General features: G+C 35.3%; 1 protein-coding gene across 1 annotated transcript; it reads left to right on the top strand.

Annotated features, from left to right (window-relative positions):
* Positions 1-8362: 8362 nt before the first annotated feature.
* Positions 8363-9742, top strand: LOC113360049 (phospholipase A1-Ialpha2, chloroplastic-like). The gene has a single exon (XM_026603602.1). It carries the CDS (start codon positions 8363-8365, stop codon positions 9740-9742), a length of 1380 nt encoding a protein of 459 aa, XP_026459387.1.
* Positions 9743-23556: the final 13814 nt, after the last annotated feature.

Raw genomic sequence — 23556 nt, 5'->3', positions numbered from 1 at the left:
TATTTTTATATTTGTACTTTTTTCTTCAACTGTTTTTTCCCCTCCTCTTAAAGAAAGAAGCCATATCCTACAGTTTTTCCTCCCCTGGAATAAATTCATGTTCTACTTCTATTCTACCCAGTGACCACTGTACATGAATAAGCAACTGATTTTGGTGTGTACAATCTTTCAATCAATCCGCTGAAATAAATCATTACCAAGGGATGAGGTTTCTTGAAAGTCTTTCTGCTAGCAGACTCATGTTAGCAGGAATGGCTGCATATCCAAAGTCCACCAGCATCATTTCGAAGCTGAAGCTCCTATGCTGCTACGCATGCAGGCTTCAACCCATCATAGGATCAAGGGGGTAACTATTTTGTTAGCCCATCAAACATAAATGTAGCGTACATATAACTACTTTCGCGCTAGCTATAACTTGTGATCAACCCAAAGTCATCCACGAAAAGAATAATCCAAAAGGAAAAGCCTTAGTTTGATCACCAAGCTTGAATGTATTGTACAGATGGAAAGCCAGGGCTAAATATTCCATTGAACTAGATCCTCTTAGCTATTTATTTCAAATGAATGACTGCTAATTATGCATGCAAACTACGATATTGTTAGACGTATTTGTATGGGAGTTGTTGTTGTTCAAAAGACAGTCTTCAAAGATTAATAAAATTATCGGAAAATGGGTCATTTGTCCAAATATTTTTAAATCACGGTTCAAATGGACGAGTAAAAAATAGTTTGGGTGAAATGACCAAAAATAAATAAATAAATAGTAAGGATGAAATTGGATTCATCCTAACTTAAATTTAAAAAATAGCAATGATGAAACTGGATACATCCTGTGTAAATTAAAAATAAGAAAAAATATTTGAAAATGGACACGATGAAACTGGTTACATCCTGCCTATTTTTATATTTTTGTCCATTTAAACAATATCAAAATCTAACTGTCCATTTCACCCAAAAATTGTTGATTTTGATCTTTTTAACCAATTTTGTGTAAAATTATTATGCTAGACCAAATCTTGACCATCGTGTGCAACAGACAATTTCGACACGAACTTGTATTTTGATTTCTCTCTTCTTGTTCTTTTTCTTTTAGCTTTTCTTCTTCTTTTTCTTTCTGTTGTTTGAAATTTTGAACAATCTGATATTATTCACAATTTCACATTGTTAAGTCAAATTGGGAACTGGAGAGTCATCGTTCGACGATGAATCCGTGTGTCCAATTTTCCATTTCTAGTATACTAGTTGACTGATTTGTGTTTTCCCTGCTCTACCTACGTACGTACTGACTGATTTGTGTTTTGCGTGCTCTACCTACTAAATTTGTTTCAACTGTTCTCTTTCGCGTACGAAGAACCCCAACATTCTACATATTTATAGACCCTACCTAGAGAACTAGTTTCTTTAAGTACTGACCGAAAGAAAATAGACCGTAATGCATGACGAGCAACTTCCTTGGAAGACGACGTAATGCATGACGACATGGTTTTTTGAACATATAATTAATTACATTTTGACAGCAATCGGAAATTTACTGAGTTAAATACTCCAAAATGCTCACTTTCAAGACAAAAGGATTTACTATTCTTCTAGATGCACGGTTCAGATCAGGAGCGGAGCCAGCTTGAAACATGGGTGTGCAGTTGCAGCCAAACTGGCTCCCAAACCTCAAGTCCAATCACATATATGTTTAATTGTACCACCTAGCTAGACTTTGCATCCCCATACTATAATGTATGAGCGAGTGCGACCTCTTGTCCGTTTGATTTTAATCTTTTGACGAAGCTCCTTTCGTATTGAAAAAAGAAAGAAACAAATTTGTTAATTAGTCAGAAATTAAGAAAGAGGAGACACTTTTGTAGCAGGTCAATGTTTTAACCTAGCTACTTCCATTTAGCATAACCAATTATATATCAGTGTGAAACTCACAGCTTCCTATGTCTTATCCTAACATAAAGTTAAACAGCTCTGTCCAAAATGTATACAAATTTGCATGTATCATCATTAATTAATGTTATCTTTTCAAATTTATGAATTAAACAATGGAAGTTGGAGTATACAAAAACGACATCAAGAAGAATAGCAAAATTCTAAGGAAAAAAATGAAATCATAGTCTAATAATATTATGGTACTAATTGAGTGGGCGATATACTTCTTGCCGCAGTTAATCCCCCCCTATTCATATGTGTTCAAGAATATAAAGCTTAAACAAACCTTTGTTTATGTATTTATGCTCTTGTAATTGAGACAAAAAGTTTAGAAGTGGAGCAAATGGTCAGCTTTGGTCGAATTGTTTTGCGGCTTACTGTATTTAATTAACTTTTAACCGTTTCACAAGACGAGTTGATAGGGCCAAGTTGGTCTAAGGCGCCAGACTGGGTTGACCGGACGGGCCGGGCCGTCTTTCACAACATTGGTTAGAAGATTTTTTTTTTATTTTTTATATTATTGGATGAAGAATATTACATGAAACTAGTTGGAAGCCTAACAAGCTAAGCTCCAACGACATACTATTACATTAATTGAACATGTTGATGTGCTAACCTACCGGCGAGCCTCATGGGTAACCTAGTCAAGGGAGTCGAAACGGCGGGGGGCTGAGATTGTGTCATAAGGGGGCAAACTAACACTACCTTCCATGTTTATTCCTGCAATATTACGCCATTGGGAATTCGAATCTGAGACCTCCCGGAACGCATTAAACTTTCGGGAACGGGGATGACCAGCTGAGCTAGGGGCCCGTTTTTTTTTTTTTTGGGAGGGTGGTTTATCCAAGTTTGTCATTGATCACCTGTTCATCCTTCTTCGGCCAAAATGTTTGCAACAGTATTCCCGGAAAGATAACTCGAAAAGAAGGTATGTACAACTAGCCAGAATTGATGAAACCTGAAACCGATTCAAGTGGACTTTTGCATTGCTATTAATTGAGCTCCCTACCATAGAGTTCATGATCTTTTTGCTTACAGTCCCCTTGACATTGAAGTTGGATAGCTAGACCTGCCAATCGGGGTAAGAGAAAATATGTAATTATAGCACTTGAAAGACGCTGGACCTAGCTAGCCAAGAGTTATTTTAGTCCATGAACCATCATTTTTGCAAGTGTGAAAACCTGTAGATAGCGCAGTGCCCACCACCCCCCGCCACAAGTTATAGGAGTCCTTTTTCCAGCCAATATCTAAAGTGATATGTTGTCTCTTATGATTGATGCTAGTACACTCATACAGTCATATACAGTCGTCGTTACTAGAGAGAAATAGAAAGATACTATCCTCTCACCGGCCATAAATATGAATACGTTCAATTCTCGTTTGCAGAATATGCTTTTTCTTTTGATTTTGATGTAAGCAAGCAAAGATTAGTTATGTCTGAACAGTTTTTGTTTGGACCCGTAGGGGTCACAATAGTTTTTAAGTCTAGTGTTAGAAAGGACTTAGAAAGTGACTCAAAAAATGGCTACATAATATATGATTGCTAAATTAATTGAGTAGGTCCTTTACACGGGGACGGTTACCTGTAAAATAAAAACTATGTCAGTGAGGTCACGTGATTTGATACATGTGTTAATAGACCATGCTATCCGAATCCGAAGTTTGGTAATGCTCAGATATTTTTCGACATCTTTACTTTTTTTTTTTTTTGAGCAATTCTTTTCTTTTTAAACAATATATTTAAGATTACAATAATAAAAAATTGTGGTAAATTTGATTCCATGGGTGTTCTTCTTTTATAGGATTAACCATCTAAAAGGAAAAACAAATAAATATGGATAACGATCACAAATTAAAAAACAATACACTAAGATAAATTTAAGTAGATAAAAAACCATATCTCATAAGCGAGATAAATAACGGATTCTCGAAACTCCTTGAAACTAGGAGTTTATTTGAGAAGTGCATACTTCACTATACATATACAACGAACAATATTTTGCACTTCGAAAGAGAAAATACAAGTATTTTCCCTTCTAAGTACACCAAAGAATAGTTAGAAGCCACTAGATTTCAAAACTTCTTCTTTCACGCATCTGAATGATGTAATTGCCAAGAAAGTAGTATCGTAGGAATATCTTCGCGAATGATTTGTCCTTGATGAAGTACTGCCGCAATTTCTTTACACACCTACGCTGCAGGAAAATAAAGTGACTGATAATCTCATCCTCAAGTGAAGGAGTTTTAATACATTTACGAATAAATGAATCTTTTTTAGGAAGTCTCTAAGACAAATACACATTATGAAAGTGATTTTATGAGGATACTTTTGTTTCCAATAAATTTGAAGACATCTGAGTTAGAAGTGGACAGAACAACAAAATTATTTAAATCTTCCTCATAGCTAGATTTGACCGAGAAAACCTTGTCTGAGTTTAAATACCATTTCATACTATCAACGATTAAATATTAAATCCAGCTAAATAACAAGAAATCAATTCGAATTTAGCTCTTGTAGCCAGTGTACTAACACCCTTATATATTCCAGAGTTAGGAATGGCTGCAATATAGAGGGGCGAGATCATAACATCCATACATATCGGGCAGGGTTGGTTGAATGAAATATACGTAATGAAACTCCTTAAACTAACACCGAGAATTTTTCAACACAATGCCTATGTAGGTACAATATCAGTGGATAGTCAAGTCATTATAGATAGTGTCGGAGTCGGTGAAAGGCCACCCATCAGGGGTGAGAGGTATGTTGAATAGATTAGTATAGGTGCTTGTCGCATGAAGGACATGGAACTATACATTGGAGCCGAGGGCGAATCCAATCTAATAAATTGAGAATGTAACACGCGCTGGAGACATCGATGACTACAAACTAAAGAGGTAAGATTATAATACCTCATATTCAATAGTAGTTGGATGAATGGAGTTTACATAATGATATTCCTTAAACTAACCGATGTTTCTTCAGTACATTAACTCCGTCATTAATATTTTTTTCCATTCATGCATGTTTGGATCTAAAAATTGGTGACTTACTGGGAAGCTGCTGCTGGATGACTGCAGGAATGCTCATTGAAAATCTCACACCTGAGTATCTAAGTGAAGGAAAATATTGGTGGAGATCCAGGTCATCACAGACCATATCAGTCTCCCAGCAAGTATCATAAGCTTACTCAGAATTTTTAGAAACAATAGCATTACAAATTACAACCACTTAAAGAATACTGGATATGACAACAACATAAAGATTATGAAAGAGTTTACATAATGGCTCATTCAGAATTCAAAAATTCTCTCAATTTTAGCCTCATTATTCACTATTAACCTGACATTCTAAGTGAACAATTCCTTCCTCTATCTAACAGCCTTTCGAATAGTACAACAACTAAGTCTTTTAGGAACTTTAAACATCCAATTTATTTTATTTAACCATATATCGATTCTTTAGACATAGTTATATAGTTTTGTTATCTAAATAATAATTTACTTCTGAGTTTAAGTTAAAGGATCTGCATAACTGAGCGGATAACTGCAACAAATGTTACACGCAATTATTAAAATTCACGATTTTGGGTGTCTGAATGACTCTAAATCCAAGCGCAACAGATTCTCTTGGCCCGTGGCATTCTCCAAGAAATATCACATCTACATAGAGTTAAAGTAGTTAGGGTAAATACGGATCTTATAAAATCTAGTTAGTTTTTTGAATAAATATAAATATTACGCAAAACAAGAGATACGTATAATTGAGCGGATAGCTACAACACATGTTACATGCAATTATTTAAATTTCACTATTTAAGATGAAATGGCCTAAATCCAAGCCCAACAGATTCTCTTGGCCTGTTTCATTCTCCAACCGACATATCGGATCTAGTTTGGATAAAATTAAAGTAGCTGGGATAATTACGAATCTCATAAAATCTAGCTAGTTTTTTAAATAAATATAAATCTTACCCAAAATAGGAGAAGATAAAGGCTTAAGGCAATAACATCTCAACCAATAAATGATAAAATGGACATAATTGCTTGCATATAATAGATACAAATTTAGGTGGTTATTTTAATAATTACAATATTATCTAGTGACATTTTATTTTTATTTTTCTTCGGTTCATCTTATTAAAATTAAGATACTCCATGTTGATCGAGCTAATTACCTCGAAAAAAATCTGAATGTACATTTGTACTAACACCAACTTTTTATGTTGAACTTCTTGTTTTTTTTTTTTTTTTTTCCGGAGCATTTTGGAAATTATATATGTTTAATAAAACCAAATTACAAGATCTTTACAACTAAATCATGATTTTACATCAAGTTATCGAGTATTTAGGAATGGAGGCTGCGAAAAAATCACAATATTGAAACATTTTGAATTCTTTTTATCAGGTTGCCAGAGTGGCCACTATAGACACCAAAAAAACCTTGAGCGGGTGGAGGAGTCAAGGGTTGATTAGCCCTGGCTCTAGCACCCCCAAAATAATTAAATCTATGTAGAAACCCTTAAATTTCAATTATATTTTCTGTTTAGTCCACCCTTTTATATACATTTGGTCCACTAAAATCAAAAATAATCTTTTAGCCTCCTCTATTTTAGATTTCTGCCTCCGCCGCTGCCTTGGGTTGACATGTAGTTTAGGGGTAATAGGAAGATGCCCCTTCACAAGGCGAGTGGAGCTATCTATGCCACACTACACAAGTTCAGAAAAGGTGAAAAATGATGATCAGAATATTAACGATGGTCAAATTCAGTTCAGTCTATCACCGGCATTGTACAACGAAAGTGATGTAAAAGAACACTATGAGAGATTTTTTTAATAATGTGGGAATCGTGAGGAATTTCATTTCTCAAAATCTCAACGGTAAGGGGGGTTTCTTGATTACTTCTTTAATGTCCCTTCGTCTGCCACACCGCGTTGAATTATATCAAAAAGACATTTTTACCCAAAGCTTGCATGGCAAAAGCAATAATAAGTACAAAGAACAACAACTTTTTCTTTTTTATTTCTTTTAGCTTCAAGACTAAAAAGTTAAAACAAATACCTTTTGAGATTAATTGCTTAAGATGGAAGAATTAGACAAGTAATTGTCCTTTTTATGTTTTAATTTGTAAATTAGTGTTTGTAGTTTCTTTAACATAACTTAATCTTTGATGTAGATTCAATTCACATTTTCTTGATTAACTTAGATACTGAATTTGGGAGACAAGATACCGATTCTTTTTGATCAATTAGTTAAAATAATTCTTGCACAAAAAAAAACAAAAACTCCTGCACGAAATATATACAATTGAACAAGGGTGTCGAAGAAAGTATATAGTAAATATATTTACCCAAATACTCTATCACCCGTATCCAATCGAAAAATAACCCATAATTTCAAGAAATTGATGTAATATTTCATATCCTGAAAAAGAGAAAAATCTGATTTTATATTTGAATTCACAAGTTTGAATATCCAGTAAAAAATTGAGAAATTGGGTCAATTGTCCAAATATTTTTATAACATGGTTCTAATGGACGAGTAAAAATTAGTATGAGTGAAATAGACACAAAAAAAATAGTAAGAGTGAATCTGGATTCATCCTGGCTTAAATTTAAAAAATAGCGAGGGTGAAACTGGATGCATCCTGATGTAAAATTAAAAATAAGAAAAAAAGATATTTGAAAATGGATAGGATGGAAATGTTTACATCCCGACTATTTTTACATTTTCGTCCATTTAAACAATATCAAATTTTACACGTCTTTTTCACACAGAAATTGTCGTTATTGCATTAATTGACCAATTTTGTGGAAATTTTTTTGTTATCTTTCGAAAACTAAAATTACCTTTCAAATTTAAAAAGAGATTGTTTAAAAAAGAAAATTTAAGTAATCATTTTACATGCATGTTTGAAAATAGGGGCAATCATTTTTTTCTACCACACCAAATTTTTTACAGATTCTCAAATTCAATAGAATTCAAGCCAGTCGCATCACAGTAGTGACGTATTAACATAACATAGCTATAGTGCCCCCTATAAAAATGATATTATAATAATGAGCACCCTTGTTTTTATTCAAGTCAACCCACAGAAATCTCCTTAAAGAGTAAAAAATAATCTCAAATCAAAATCAGAAACATAAATCTATATTCAATAATATATCTCCCGCGCTTTTCAACACCAGCCGCAATTTTTCTAAAACTATGAATCACACTGAAGTACCCCTCACCGACCACCACATCATCACCTGTTTCAAATATTTCCAGTCAAATCCTCGCTTAACATGCGATATTCAACCTTTATTCCATCTTCTTCTCACTATAAATTCTAATGTTTTTCTTTCATTTCCTGGCAATGCTAATGCCTGCGCGGGTCTCTCTCTTTCCCTCTCTAGCTACATAAAACCCTAAGCAGTATATATACTTCATTCATCAATGGCTACTTCAAATGCTTTTATGTTGAATTCAAATCCAACTTCAAACTTATTTACAGTTTCCAGTGATTCTCATATTTCACAATCATCTAATAATAAATCATCTTTTGGTCGAGTTACATTACCTGATCATCACAAAAGTAGCATATATTCCAGTCGAAGATCATTACGAGCATCATTTATTTCACCCACTGTGTTTCTATCGATGGCTGAAACTAGTTCATCTTTACCACACATGTGGAGAGAGATTCAAGGATCAGATAATTGGGAAGATTTAGTTCAACCTTTAGATCCACTTCTTCGTGATGAAATTATACGGTACGGCGAATTCGTTACCGCATGTTATAAAGCTTTCAATCTTGATGCGACTTCAAAGCGTTACTTGAATTGTAAGTATGGAAAGAATAATATGTTGAAAGAAGTTGGAATGGAGAATTGGGGTTATGAAGTTACTAAATATATTTATGCGACACCAGATATCAATATACCAACACAAGTTGGAAGCGGTTGCAGTCGCTGGGTCGGATACGTTGCTGTTTCAACTGATGATGAAGTAAAGAGGCTTGGAAGAAGAGATGTGCTGGTGACTTTCCGAGGCACGGTGACGAATTCTGAATGGATTGCGAATTTCATGAGCTCTTTGACTCCAGCAAGATTAAACCCTGATGAATCGTTAGATGATGTGAAGGTTGAATCAGGTTTTCTCAACTTGTATACATCAGATGATAGTAGTTGTAAATTCGGTGTTGGAAGTTGCCGCGAACAACTTCTTTCTGAAATTTCCAGAATTATTTCCAAATACAAAGGAGAAAACATGAGTATTACTTTGGCGGGGCACAGTATGGGTAGTTCTTTAGCTGTACTTCTTGCTTATGATATTGCAGAGCTTGGCTTGAATAAAATTGAGTCTAAGTGCGCTAATCGAGATATACCAGTTACGGTGTACTCTTTTGGAGGTCCTAGAGTTGGAAATTGCGGTTTTAAGGATCGATGCGAGGAATTAGGTGTAAAAGTATTAAGAATTGTAAATATAAATGACCCGGTTACAAAATTACCAGGGGTCTTTCTAAATGAGCATTTCAGAGCTTTAGGAGGTAAATATGAACTACCATGGAGATTTTCATGTTATGCTCATTTAGGAGTAGAACTTGCTCTTGACTTTTTTAAGATGCAAGATTTATCTTGCGTTCATGATCTCGATACTTATATCAAGTTACTTAGATGCCCTAAAATGGTTGAAGTTGCTGGTGGTGATGGAGTTGATTTCTTAAGCAAGTTATGGACATCATCCGTCTTATGTGCACAAAACTTGGATACATGGCAGTGGGAGTTTGCTGCGACAAACATAGGCAACTTGGTTCAAGCTCTAACTATCATGTAATCACTGGATGTAGGTAGAAACTTAAATTCATTAGTTTTGCTGAATATTCTGCACATATATATGTATAGATAGGTCATAGACAATTTTGTAGCAACTACTAAAGAGAAGATTAATTAGTGACCAAAATTTTCAGAAATATATTTGTTCCTGTTCTAATGTTCACAATTTGTTTTTATGAACACTGTGAATGAAAAAAATCTTTAATATTGAGAACTATCCCTATGATCTTATGTTGAGTTCAGCTCTGGTTTAACGAAGAGAATACTAGCATCAAACTATTAGAATCTGCATTATTCAATTAACAAATTTCAAATAGTTTGTTCGTAATTAATCCAAAAGTATATAGATAGTGTTCTTGGACTGAAGATCGCAGCTTGTTTTTCTGCATGTCCATCCCATTTTGTTTTTCTGCAGTTCATCACATTGCATATATACCGTTCTCTTTCGCACATATATAAATGGATTCATAGTTGAGTTTGAACTATTTTGCAGGAAGTGATCAATAATATGCAAATAAAGTGGGGATCTCGTATAACGCCACAAAAAATAGGTAAACTAACTTCTCCGGGCAATATAGTTCTCATTTGGGTGCAACGAGCCTAACATTCTCATCGGTTCCTATGCCTTCTATTAAAGCTAAGCCAAAAAAGAAAAAGTATACACGAGCTTGAGCGAGCATTGAAGTGCATATTTTTCTTCGTTTTTCTGGCTGATCGTCAACAAGAAGCTTAAGGTTGTTGTGTAAAAGCTCGATCAATATACTTGGTTAGGGTTTTCGATGGAGAATTGAATAATTTTAGTTATCTTTTAGATTTTCAAAAGGTTTTCTTCGAAAGGGAAACATGATTCCATCATATGCCACCAACTAATATATTTTCGAGATTTTCATACTGTGGAGATCTCCCTAACCCTAATTAAGGTACGGATTGTTTTGTTGGGTTGATTTCATTACTTCAAAAACACCAACCATATCCATATGGATTAAAGAATTCATAATTGATAAGATTAACTCGTTAAAATTAAATTATTTAGTGCTAAAAATTTGAAAGAGTGTCGATCAAAAAAAAAAAAAAAAAAAGAAAATTGAAAGAGTGGAATGAAATACCTGCATGACTTTATAGCTATTCGACGAGAAAAATGTCTTGATTTTTCACTAATTAGTTTTCTTAAGTATTGATTTTACTTTGACACTAACTACTTGTTAGCTTTTGCAGGTGCATGTATTAAGGTATATATATGAAGACCTGGTAAGATTGTAACCTAATTGAAGATTGTATATAAAATAAATAATGCAAACCGTGGATCCTAAGTTGTATTACAATCCAAAGCGAAGTTTATAACAAGTTCACGTTTTTTTTTTCCCTTTTATATGAATCTTGAGTTTAGTTCTACCATGGAGTTCGCCTAAAACAGCTAGTGCTAAGTGCTTTATGGGGAATACACATCCGACGTTCAATCAAAAACTGGCTGGTTCAGTAGTAAAGTTTCTGCAAAGCTTTTTTATCGATCAAAAGGGAAGGAAAACATTTTTGCAATGTCCGATCGAAACTTTTTGTTTGCACACTGCTAGGATATTTTTTATCTATCAGAATCAAGATCAACCATTAGCCATGCAAAAAAGTTATCTAATCTAAATTAAATGAATTGATTAAATGCCATTCATGGTTCCAATAATCGATTGTGATATGCTGTTAGTCAAAAAAAAATACTCAAAAATGGCGCTATCAAAATTTCTCGAATCTACAAGATCCCAAATGATAGATGCAAAAATAAACTTCAACATAAATTAGAAATTTAGAATTATTGATATGCGAATATATTTTTAAGCCACACTTTGAGCATTATTCATAAATTTCACAAACTGTCATCAGTCTTCCACCTCATGAATTTTCACAAATTTTGGCCGGAAGAGGGCCGAGGGAGGGCAACACACGTGTTGTTGGTTGAGTGGATAAACTTAGCTATCATTCCTAAGTGATTTTATACTCTTTAACTAATAACTAACTAGTGGAATAGTAGGTTATATTCCAACAAGATCTTACGTGTACCATGTTGACTGTTCCTCATACCGTCCATCTACCCAAGAAAAAGTCCTATTGTTTAATATATAAAACATGTCTCATTATTTGTACTCACATATTGTAAATGAGAGAGTCACGTAAATGCACCCAAAATAAATAGCTGAAATAGTACGCGCAGTAGAAAGCTAGAAAGGCACCTACGTGTGGGGGGATAATCCCACTATTATTGGGGCAAAATGCATCTCCTTTTGTGGGGTTGGCATCTCTGAAGGGTAATTGTCTCTGCAGGTCAATTTTGCCTTTCCAACCCACAGAAAAGAACTCCTCACACTCTCTTTAGATGCTTAAAAGTTAGCCAATCGGATATAGCAGAAGTACAAAGCAGATAAGCGAACGATGAAGCTATATCAATCAATCAGCTGATATATGATGTATTGGGAGATAACAAAACCGGCCACTACTCGAAAATGGTGCATGAATGGAAAACGTGCATAGTCAAGTCATTGACTATATATCCATTTTTAGTACCCTTTGAGCTCTCTGAACCTAGTTCCATAATTGGCTACCCCATCATTTCTGGGTTCCACCATGGGGCATATATATTATTACACGTAAAATCAACTTTTTTGGCTATGATTTTGATTTTGAAGAAAACGCCTTGGTAATGAATGTCAAGGGTCCAACGTAGCAGAGGCAAAAGCCTAAATGTCCTTCAGTGCTTCCCAGGCTTGGCTGTGTACGGAACTTATTATTGGTCGCAAAGATGACATAGCAGATTGTCCGTTAAACTTCAACATTAAACCTAAGATAATCTTTAACAAGTTGGTTAGGATAAGAAAAGGCAATTGACGTAATCATAAGGGAATTAGAAGTCATCTAGTTCTAAGAAAAGGAAAAACATGTAATAAGGTAATAGGATTAGGAAAAGGAATTCATAGTTCTATATATATATGAACACCAAAGTTGTGGTTGATCATATGAGCAAGATTAGAGCTTGTGTTTAGTTTTGAGATATTTTCTAAACATCAATAAAGAGAGTTGTCTTTATATAAGCTAAGTTTCATCTTGCAGTTGCCATTAATTGGTATCAGAGCTTGTTTCTGAGCCATGGAAAACGAAACCACCATTGTGGGTGCAAAACAGTTCACGCCACCATCAATACAAGTTCCAATCCTCAATGCCACAAACTACACAGTATGGGCCATGAGAATGAAGGTACTGATGAAAATCTACAAAGTTTGGGAAACAATTGATCCTGGTACATTGGACCCAGACATGAACAATGTTGCCATTGGATTACTCTTTCAAGCAATACCTGAATGTCTTGTTCTACAAGTTGGTGAATAGGAAACTTCAAAGAAAATTTGGAATGCAATAAAGGCACGTAATTTCGGAGCTGATAGAGTTAAAGAAGCCCGTCTGCAAACCTTAATGTCTGAATTTGAAAGAGTGAAGATGAAAGACACTGATACTATTAATAGCTTAGCAGGAAAGCTATCAGAGATAGCCTCAAAAGCTGCGTCACTTGGACAATCCATTGATGAAGATAAACTGGTAAAGAAGTTTCTCAATAGTTTACCAAGATCCAAGTATATTCATATCATAGCCTCTCTCGAAAAAGTCTTAGATTTAAAGAAGACTAGCTATGAAGATATAATTGGAAGATTGAAAGCATATGAAGAGAGAATCCTTGATGAAGAAAACAATGGAGAAACTCAAGGAAAACTCTTGTACACAAACTCTTACCAACAAAACTCTGCGACAAGAGGAAGAGGTCGTGGAAGAGGTGGTAGAGTAAACAGAGGCCGAGGAAGGGGAGGAAGGTTTAACTCACAAGATAGAACAACAAGTCAGAATGATCAAAACCAAGGGAAAGAAAAGAAGGATAAATCAAACATTATTTGTTACAGATGTGATAAACCAGGACACTTCTCCTCTGTATGCCCTGAAAGAATACAAAAGATGGAAGAAGCAAACAAGAATGAAACAAGGGAAGCAGATACATCTCTTTTCATGCACGAAGTTGTATTCTTAAACGAAGGGAAACTAATACCAAAGAACTACGAATCAAAGGATGGAGAAGAAGGAATCTGGTATTTAGATAATGGAGCCAGCAATCACATGACTGGTAAGAGACACTACTTTTCTGAACTCAATGAGAAAATCAAAGGACAAGTGAAGTTTGGGGATGGATCTTCTGTATAAATTGAAGGAAAGGATCAATTCTATTCCAGAGCAAGACCGGAGAACAGAATATTGTCACAAACATCTACTTCATCCCAAACTTACAAAGCAACATTCTAAGTTTAGGACAAGCTACAGAAGTTGGATGTGATGTTAGAATGCGACAAGATTATCTAACAGTTCATGACCCAAGTGGAAGACTTTTAGTTAGAGTCTCACGCTCACAGAATAGACTCTACAAGATAAGTCTCATGATTGGAAGGCCATTGTGTCTGAATATGAGACTGGAAGATCAGACATGGAAGTGGCACGCAAGGTTAGGACACATAAGTTTCAGAACCTTAAAAACTATGTCTAAGAACAAGATGGTTCGAGGGCTACCACAGATAAACGATGAATCAAGGATCTGTGTATCATGTTTAGTTGGGAAACAAACGCGTCAAGGTTTTCCAAAAGCAACAACATTCAGAGCCTCAAAGCCATTAGAGCTTCTTCATGCTGATTTGTGTGGTCCTATTACACCACAAACCCTTGCAAATAACAAATACATATTTGTTATTATAGATGACTTCTCAAGATATATGTGGTCTATTCTTATGAAAGAAAAGAGTGAAGCATTTGACAGATTCAAATCTTTCAGAAATCTGATAGAAAAAGAGTTAAAAGAGGAGGTCAAAATGCTTTGAACTGATAGAGGAGGAGAGTTCACTTCCCTAGAGTTCAACAAGTTCTGTGAGTCAAATGGAATCAAAAGGCAACTCACAACACCATATACACCACAACAAAACGGAGTAGTGGAGAGGAGAAACATGACTCTAATGGAGATGACAAGAAGTTCTTTAAAGGCTATGCAGGTACCAAATTATCTATGGGGAGAAGCTGTACGACACTCCACATACCTGATAAACAGGATACCTACGAAAGCTCTGAAAGACATGACTCCATATGAAAGTTTGCGAAAGAGAAAACCAACCATAGATCATTTAAGAGTGTTTGGTTGCAAATCATATGCAAAAGTTGATTCTGTAACTCTTAAGAAACTGGATGATCGATCTCAGACTCTTGTGCATCTAGGAATTGAGCCTGGATCCAAAGCTTACAGATTATTCAATCCAACAACGAAAAGAGTAATAGTGAGTCGAGATGTGGTACTCGATGAAAAAGGAAACTGGAACTGAAAAGAAACTAATGATGGACCAAGTAGGGATCCAGGAATGTTTCACATGAGATGGGGTCAAGTAATTGATGAAGGCAAAGGACCCATAATCATCAATACCAATGGAAACAATGATGTTAATCAAGAAAAAGAAGAGAATAATGAAAACATTGAGAATAACGAAGAAGTAGAAGAAGAAGAAGAAGAGATCGATGAAATAACTCAACCCATTCCATTGCGAAAATCAACAAGACAGATACAAAAGCCACAATATCTGGAGGATTATGTTCTTCAAGCTGCGGAAGAATGTGAGATAATGCTACTGTCTGTTGATGACGAACCAAGAAGCTTCAAGGAAGCAAAGATTTCGTCTAAATGGACACAAGCATGTAGAGAAGAAATTATTCCAATCAACAGAAACAAGACTTGGTTTCTAGTTGATAAGCCAGGTGGGGTAAAAGTGATTGGTCTTAAGTGGATCTTCAAAATAAAACGGAATGCTGATGGTACTATCAACAAATATAAGGCAAGACTTGTAGCTAAGGGATACATTCAAGAATCAGGCATAGACTTTGATGAAGTTTTCGCACCAGTTGCTAGACTAGAGACAATTCGTCTCTTAATAGCAGAAGCAGCATCAAACTCATGGGAAATTCACCACTTATACGTTAAGACAACATTCTTACATGGTGAATTGGAGAAGATGTGTATGTTGAACAACCAGAAGGTTTTGAAGTAAAAGGACAAGAGCATAAGGTCTATAAGTTATCAAAAGCTCTATAGGTCTAAGAAAATCTCCTCGAGCCTGGAATACAAAGTTAGATCAAATCTTAAGAGAAATCAGATTTGTTAAGTGCTCTAAAGAAACATCAGTATACATAAGAGAAGAAAAGGGAACGCTTCTTGTGATTGCAGTCTATGTAGATGATCTATTTTTGACTGGCAACTCCCTTAAGGTGATCAATGAGTTCAAGAGAGAAATGTCATCAAAGTTTGAGATGTCAGACCTCGGAAAACTCACTTATTACCTTGGCATAGAAGTCCATCAAGGAGTAGATGGGATTCAGATTAAACAAGAAGATTATGCAAGGAGAATTCTGAAAGAAGCAGGACTTGAAACTTGTAATCCAACTAAGATACCAATGGAGTTTGGACTTAAAGTTTCAAAGGCACAAGAAGAAGCAGAGATTGATTCAACGAGTTATAGAAGAAATGTTAGATGCCTAAGATACTTATTACACACAAGACCAGATTTGGCTTTCTCTGTGGGAGTAGCAAGCCGTTATATGCAGAGTCCACGCAAGTCTCATGGTGATGTAATAAAGCAGATATTGAGATATCTAAGAGGAACAATCAGTTGTGGATTGAAGTATGGTCGAGGAGGATCAAAAGGAATTGTTGGGTATAGTGACAGCAGTCATAATATTGACCAAGATGATGGAAAAGGTACAACTGGTCATATATTTTATCTAGGTGAAGCACCTATTAGATGGTGTTCACAGAAGCAAGACACTGTAGCCCTCTCATCCTGTGAAGCTGAGTTTATGGCCGCAACAGAAGCAGCTAAACAATCAATATGGCTTCAAGAACTGTTGGGTTAAATCAAAGGAAGAGAACCTGAAAAAGTTCTCATCAAGATTGATAATAAGTCTGCAATTGCACTCACTAAAAATCCAGTGTTTCATGGGAAGACGAAACACATTCACAAAAGGTATCATTTCATACGAGAATGTATCGAGAAGGAGATCATCAACGTTGAACACATACCAAGAACTGAGCAGAAAGCAGATATATTGACAAAGGCATTAGCTCGGATCAAGTTTGAAGAAATGAGACAACTGATTGGAGTACAAGATATGTCATGGGTAAGGTTGAAGCTTAACGGGGAGAATGTTGGTTAAACTTCAACATTAAGCCTAAGATAATCTCTAACAAGTTGGTTAGGATAAGAAAAGGCAATTGATGTAATCCTAAGGGAATTAGAAGTCATCTAGTTCTAAGAAAAGGAAAGACATGTAATAAGGTAATAGGACTAGGAAAAGGAATTCATAGTTCTATATATATATGAACACCAAAGTTGTGGTTGATCATAGGAGCAAGATTAGAGCTTGTGTTTAGTTTTGAGTTATTTTCTAAACATCAATAAAGAGAGTAGTCTTTATACAAGCTAAGTTTCATCTTGCAGTTGCCATTACAGATGATGATCATCGGCTTTAATCATGCCATGATTTGGTGTCACGTTACATCTGCTTTATTTAGGTTTAGCTATAACTTAAAAATTTCCTGCATGGTTATCCATATAGGCATACTTCCATTTTTTTCAAAGAGTAAAACAGGTGGAAAAAAAATACAAGAACAGGAACAAAAATGCGAAACGATAAACAAACCACGCAGAAAGCAGATCAAGACCCACGAAAGCTCATATTTTTTCTTTTTGAGAAAAAAACTGAGTCTATACTGTGTGAGATATCTGATGATATTAGTTGAAATTTTTTCTCCTTTCATTTTTCTTCTCATTTTTTCCTACATAGTCTCTCCAAAAAGTAATAAAATCCACTTGCAACAATCAGCTGAACATGCATTCTGGAATATTCCCATTTTTCGTCTCGAAAATTTTCTAATTACAACCAAATGAAACTGCGCTCCCACTGATTGTGGCATTTACATGACATTTCTGGTCATAGTCATGTGTAGGTTACTTTTGAGAAAGAAAGCAACGATGATGTGATCTCCCAAGGTGCTTGCTGATAGCACCAAAAAGATTTTTTCCTTCACAGTTGTATCGATTACAACTCTTACTTGAGTCGTTTTCATCCTGATCATATGGCTTTCTATAGTTTGAAGTCGCTAATTTTGATATATTTGAGCTTTAAGCTTTAGCTCATTGGCTGATCACAAATAATTAGTTCAACTACTCAGACGTATATTCTTTTTCGGTCCGTGTTCCGTGGTAGTAGTAGTAACGTAGTAGTATAGCACCAGGGACGAACCGCACCAACTAAGTTTCCATCCGACTACATATGGAATAAAACAATTCCTCCAAAAATTAGTTTTCTGGTTTGGGCAGCAGCTCATAGAGTTGTACCAACTCTTTCCATGTTATCAAGAAGAGGAATGACAATGGTGAATACGTGTGCTTTTTGCAATAACAATGAGGAGTCAGTGGAACACCTTTTCCTCCATTGTCCTTTCATATGGCAGATTTGGGAACACTTTCTTCATCAGTTAGTCATCGCTTGGGTTCATCCGACGTCCGTTCTCGAGTTCTTATTGAAGTGGAAATTGAAGGTATCTATCAAACTTCTTGTCTTTTTGAGATATTGTTTGCCGTTTGCTATGTGGCGGGTTGTGTGGTTGGAAAGGAATGATATTGTGATTGCTAAGAAACAAGTTAGAAAACCTTTAAACTCTCTTATTGTAGAAATCAAAGTGTTGCTTCTTAGTTGGTCGATTAATATCGATTCTTTTAAAAATATCAAGTTGGATAATTTTGTATTTGATTGGGAAAGATTGTTTAGAGAGTAGTTTGTTGTAAGCTCTCGAAGCACCTTGCTCAACTCTTCTAGTATCTTTGAGAGTGCTATCTTGACACCCTTTCTCTTTTATTTGAACTTTGTCTTTTTCAAAAAAAAAAGTATAGCAACATCACTGTTCAATTAATGGCTGTGTATTAATATACAAAATTCAAAATCTTCTACTTAATGTCACACTGTTATTTTCAGGAAAGATCTGTTCTAAGTTTAGTCAAAGATTTCAAGATTGAAAGCCATAGTATGGACACACTTGTCTCTTAAATTCAAAACAGAGAGCATGCCTTTGTCAGGTCGTTCAATATATATTATTATGATTATTATCTTCAATGGTCATGCAGACGAGAATTTTAGGCCATCATTGCAAAAGGATTAAGAGAGCGCGAAAAAAAGTCAAATTTACAACTTGGGCCAAATATCATTTAATTCCAGATTGGGCTCGCAGAACTGCTGAATTATATTCAAGGGTGGGTAACTGACCACCCATGCCTAGGGTTGCCCCCATCACCGCTTTTCTCACTTGCTATATACACTTGCCACTAGAACCTGGACTTCTATATTTTTTGGTTTAAGCTGCATGCATGTGCCATGCACAGCGTCTTATAACACAGGGATTCAATTGAGTTCGATAAGTTCGCAACACTCCGTCACTGCCTCTTCTGAAGATTTTTCTTCATCTAATGGCTTTCTATAGTTTGAAGTCGACATTTGAAGTCGACGCTGATTGTGATTCTCAGAGATATTTTTTTTCCGTCCGTGGTCACTGGTAGTAGTAACGTGGTATAGCTACAACACTCACTATTCAATTAAGGCTAACCTATGTGGGCTAGATTGGAGTGCTAATTGGTCAAAAAGTGTTGCAAATCAAAAAATAAGTGTTGGAAAAAAGTTAACAGTGATAGTTGATAGTTCTCTCTCCTACCAGGTGCTCGCAATCCAACTATCAGCGACATTGAAATGCAGAACCGTTCGGCACTCAAAAAGTGGTCTAAACGCTGAACCGTTCAGCGCTGAGAAAAATTTTTCTGATCTAACGGCTGAGAATTAAAGCGCCGAACCGTTCGGCGTTATATGGTGGTCCCGCTGCTAATCTAGCTGCTAGATTATCCATCCCATAGGACTTAGGAGGTTGTCCATGTTGACGTGGATGGCCAATCTAGCAGCTAGATATCTAGCCCATAGGACTAAGCCTAATGGTTGTGTATGTCCAATTTTTCTTGTATTAATGTCACTGTTAATTTCACGAAGGACCCATTCTAATTTTAGTCAACCATATCTATATTAAAAGCCATGGTATGAGTGGGTAAATTAACCATAACTGCCCATTTATAGCGCATTGTTAAACGTCTCGTTTCTCGGCAGACCACGCTAGACGCCATTTTCAAAGATCATCATTACTCTTTGTTAATTCTCACTCTCAAGTTGTATCTAGACATATCTTATCAGTTGGATTTCCATGACACTGTCATTAAGAGAAGTTCTAGTTGATCACCTACTTGCATGGCTTTAAGTGCAGCACTAATAATCTGTATTGATTTTTTGTAGATTCAATGATTGGTTTACCTTTTGAGAGGTATCATAGTCTGTTGCGGTATACATGTCTGGCTCACGCATTACGCGATTGTTCAAAACCCTAGCGATTTCACACATTATGTCAATGTCTGAAACTATATCGTAATACCCTGGTGCTATCACTGGCGTTGCAGAAGGATGGTGCCCCATGATCAGAATACTTGATCTTTTTTCATTGCCATTCTTCAAAAAATATCCATTTGTCCTGGTAAGCTCTTCATTTTAAACCCCAAGATCAAGACATGAATACATAGTTTAATCTTCCTGCCAATGATGAAGGTTCCACTTTGACTTTCATTTATTTTTTTTTAGCTAATAAATGTGTTAGTCCTTTGAGTTTCTGTATTGAACCGAGCTGTTGATGTTGCTGGTTTGCACATGTATTTAAGAAACTTTTTTGGACTTGTATCGGTGCGAATTCAGGATTTGAATCATGTTTGTGTGATTTTGAAACTAAGTATCAAACTGAACTCAGTTGTAAATTGTGCAATGAATATCTAGTGGAATTGAATTTTGAATTTATGAATATAGTATTATTATTTGAGTTTCATTTTGGTTCAGTCAGGTTATTTCATTTCAGCCTATTCAGAATGGTTGCGAGCATCCAACCAATTTATTTGTTTGTATATTAGAATGTTTATCTACGACTAGTGAGTTTCATTCCTAACCCATTGACCGTCAAATTCAATCGTGGATATGAGTTATCTTACGACCCACAGAGCCAGGTCATAAATGAAAAAGACGCTCAAACATCGACCATTTCCGTGACTACTAAAATAGGTTTTACAACTCGTATCTATGACCGCTTCTGACATTCGCGGATCTTCTATTTTCCACTAGTTCGAATTTGGACTAGGTCATGTGGTTTTTCTGCATTTGCGGTTTCCTCGTAACAAAATTTCTGGTGTCTATGTTATTTCTTTTATGCGTTATAGTGTTTAGTTCTATAATTGAAATATCACAGGTTGTACGTTAAAATCAATTCAAGTAGATAAGTCCATCGTAATTGTTGGATATGACTTTATTGATTCTTGGATATTGATCTTTGGAATCATCCAAGTAGTCTTACAGAACAATTAGGCTCATAGACTAGTCTCTGTAACATTCTGATTATGAGAGAAAGAGATATAAGCTCTTCATATCTTTTCTGATTGAGATTCATTAAGTTGGACTCTCGAAATTATATTTGAGTTTAGTCCATACATGTTGCCTAAGAAAAAGTTGGTGGTGTATTTTGGTACCCCCACGTTTTCAATTGGTATCAGAGCAGGAAAATACGCAAAAGACCTAATATGTCCATGTTTGAAGAAACCTGACTATATGGACATAGACGAAATATCTGATAAACATCCCACCGCTTTAAAAGAAACTGTTGTTATGGATTTTGTAAAAGAGTCTGAATTTTCAAACTCTCATATAGATGAACACTCCGTTCCCATAAAACAGTTGAATATTGATAAGTATTATCCCTATTATCTTACTAATGATTCTGACTCAGAAGTAGAACGGGAAGCAGCCAAAGAAAGTACTGAAATTTTAAAGCGTGTAGGATTTCAGTCTTGTGAGATCAATCAGCTGAAAAAAAAGTCAATAATCTCATTGGTATAATTTCTGAAAGTGGTTCTACAACAAAGATTCTTCTTGAAGAACATGCCGAAGTGAAATTGAAAATTATTATACTTGAGGCTAAACTTAAAGATAATGCCTTAGAGATCAAACTATTGTTGAGTGAGAACACTACTCCACGTTGCGATAGTGAATCTAAATAAACTACCATGAACATAGCTTCTGAAAAGGACGATGAGTTAGAAAAAGTAAGAAAACCAGTTGTTCATGATAAGCTAACAAGATCGCATCAGAAACTGATAAACAAAGTACTAGTACTTTGTCAAAAGATGATTAGTTAAATTTCTCTGACCAAGAAAAAACTGTATTTTTAAGGAGAAAAAGTTCTTCAAAAAACGAGTATGACAAAAATACTGATCCTGATTTCATTGAAACTCAGAAAGCGTGCTTCTATCGCAACACTAAAGGACATGTTCAAAAAAGTGTAAGCTGATGAGGTTAGAAAACTATCAGTTTGGTCGTCTCCAAAACACCTTAAATTTAATTCTGAAGGGTGTGACTGATATTCGGATGTTTAAACCTCTTGGAGTGAAACACATTCAAACAAAATTACTTATAATAATACCAGCTCTGCTTGGTCCACGAATATTCGAACAAGTCAAAAAGGTAGTACGCAAATACGATTAAAGAAGAACTTAGAAAATCGGTCATAAATATGGGTTCGTAAGGATACTCATATGCCTCCTGAGAAAATTGGTTTTTTCATCAATGATATGATTTAACAAGCTAAAATGAATTTGATCATTACATGATATAAAGATCTTATTGATAAATTGTATTCTTCTTCCAGACAATCAACCTCAAGTAAGGGTTCTAATCTTGTCTCTTTCCATGATTACAATAATTTCTATGATTACTTTTAGTGTCCAAAAAGAATTATTTCTGCAAAAGGAAGAGGTAAAAACAAGGGTAAACGTCACCATAATCCCTCCAGTAACAATTCAGCTCGCCCTAGTGCAAACTAGTCACAAGTCTTGGAACCTTATCCATAAATATCCTGCTGGATAAGGAATTGTTTTGTAACAGGTTTACTATTTGTCTCAAATGGTATTTTGTGTGATGATCTATAATCTTTTTCATATTGCAACCTTTACGTAATTTCTATGTTATTTTATCTACAAGATTGCTAAAATTTCATGTTGAGTCAGGCTCCTGTAAAATCAAGCATTCAATGATATTTTCTGCATATGAATATTAATGCTCTTGTGGTCTAAACTTCGTTTATTGAGCTAAGAATGATTCAAGAAGAAATATATACATACATATCATAGAAAAAGGTAGAAAATTGCAGTATTGGAAAATATTTTGTGTTCTCTAAAGATTTTTTTCTCTGAAAAAGTCCTTGTTTTAAAACAGTTAGGTACGTTGGTTTGCATACCCTGCGTAACTACCTGTTTTTTTAAGTTTCCTTATAAAAACCCTACTTCCTAGGAAAGGTCACGAACCAACCCTTTACTCAAAGAATACCTTTTACAAACTTGTTTATATACCCTAACTTGTATTGAGAAATTCTCATCCAAGGAGTTCCGCAACCCAGCATGTCTTCTATGTTACGAACCTTTGAAATCCTGGAAGAAGCTATCAACTTTTGCGGTGGTATTGAAACAAGAGGAAAGAAGAGAACTCTGGTTGATAACGAAGTAGTTGAATCATCTGAAGATCTTCATGGTGTGAATTGTTATTTCGCCTATGATCATCAAGATGTTCAGTGTGAAGAGATGATCT

Source organism: Papaver somniferum, chromosome 1, assembly GCF_003573695.1.
Source record: "Papaver somniferum cultivar HN1 chromosome 1, ASM357369v1, whole genome shotgun sequence".
NCBI lineage: Eukaryota > Viridiplantae > Streptophyta > Magnoliopsida > Ranunculales > Papaveraceae > Papaver > Papaver somniferum.
This window is presented reverse-complemented; position numbering and strand designations above follow the sequence as displayed.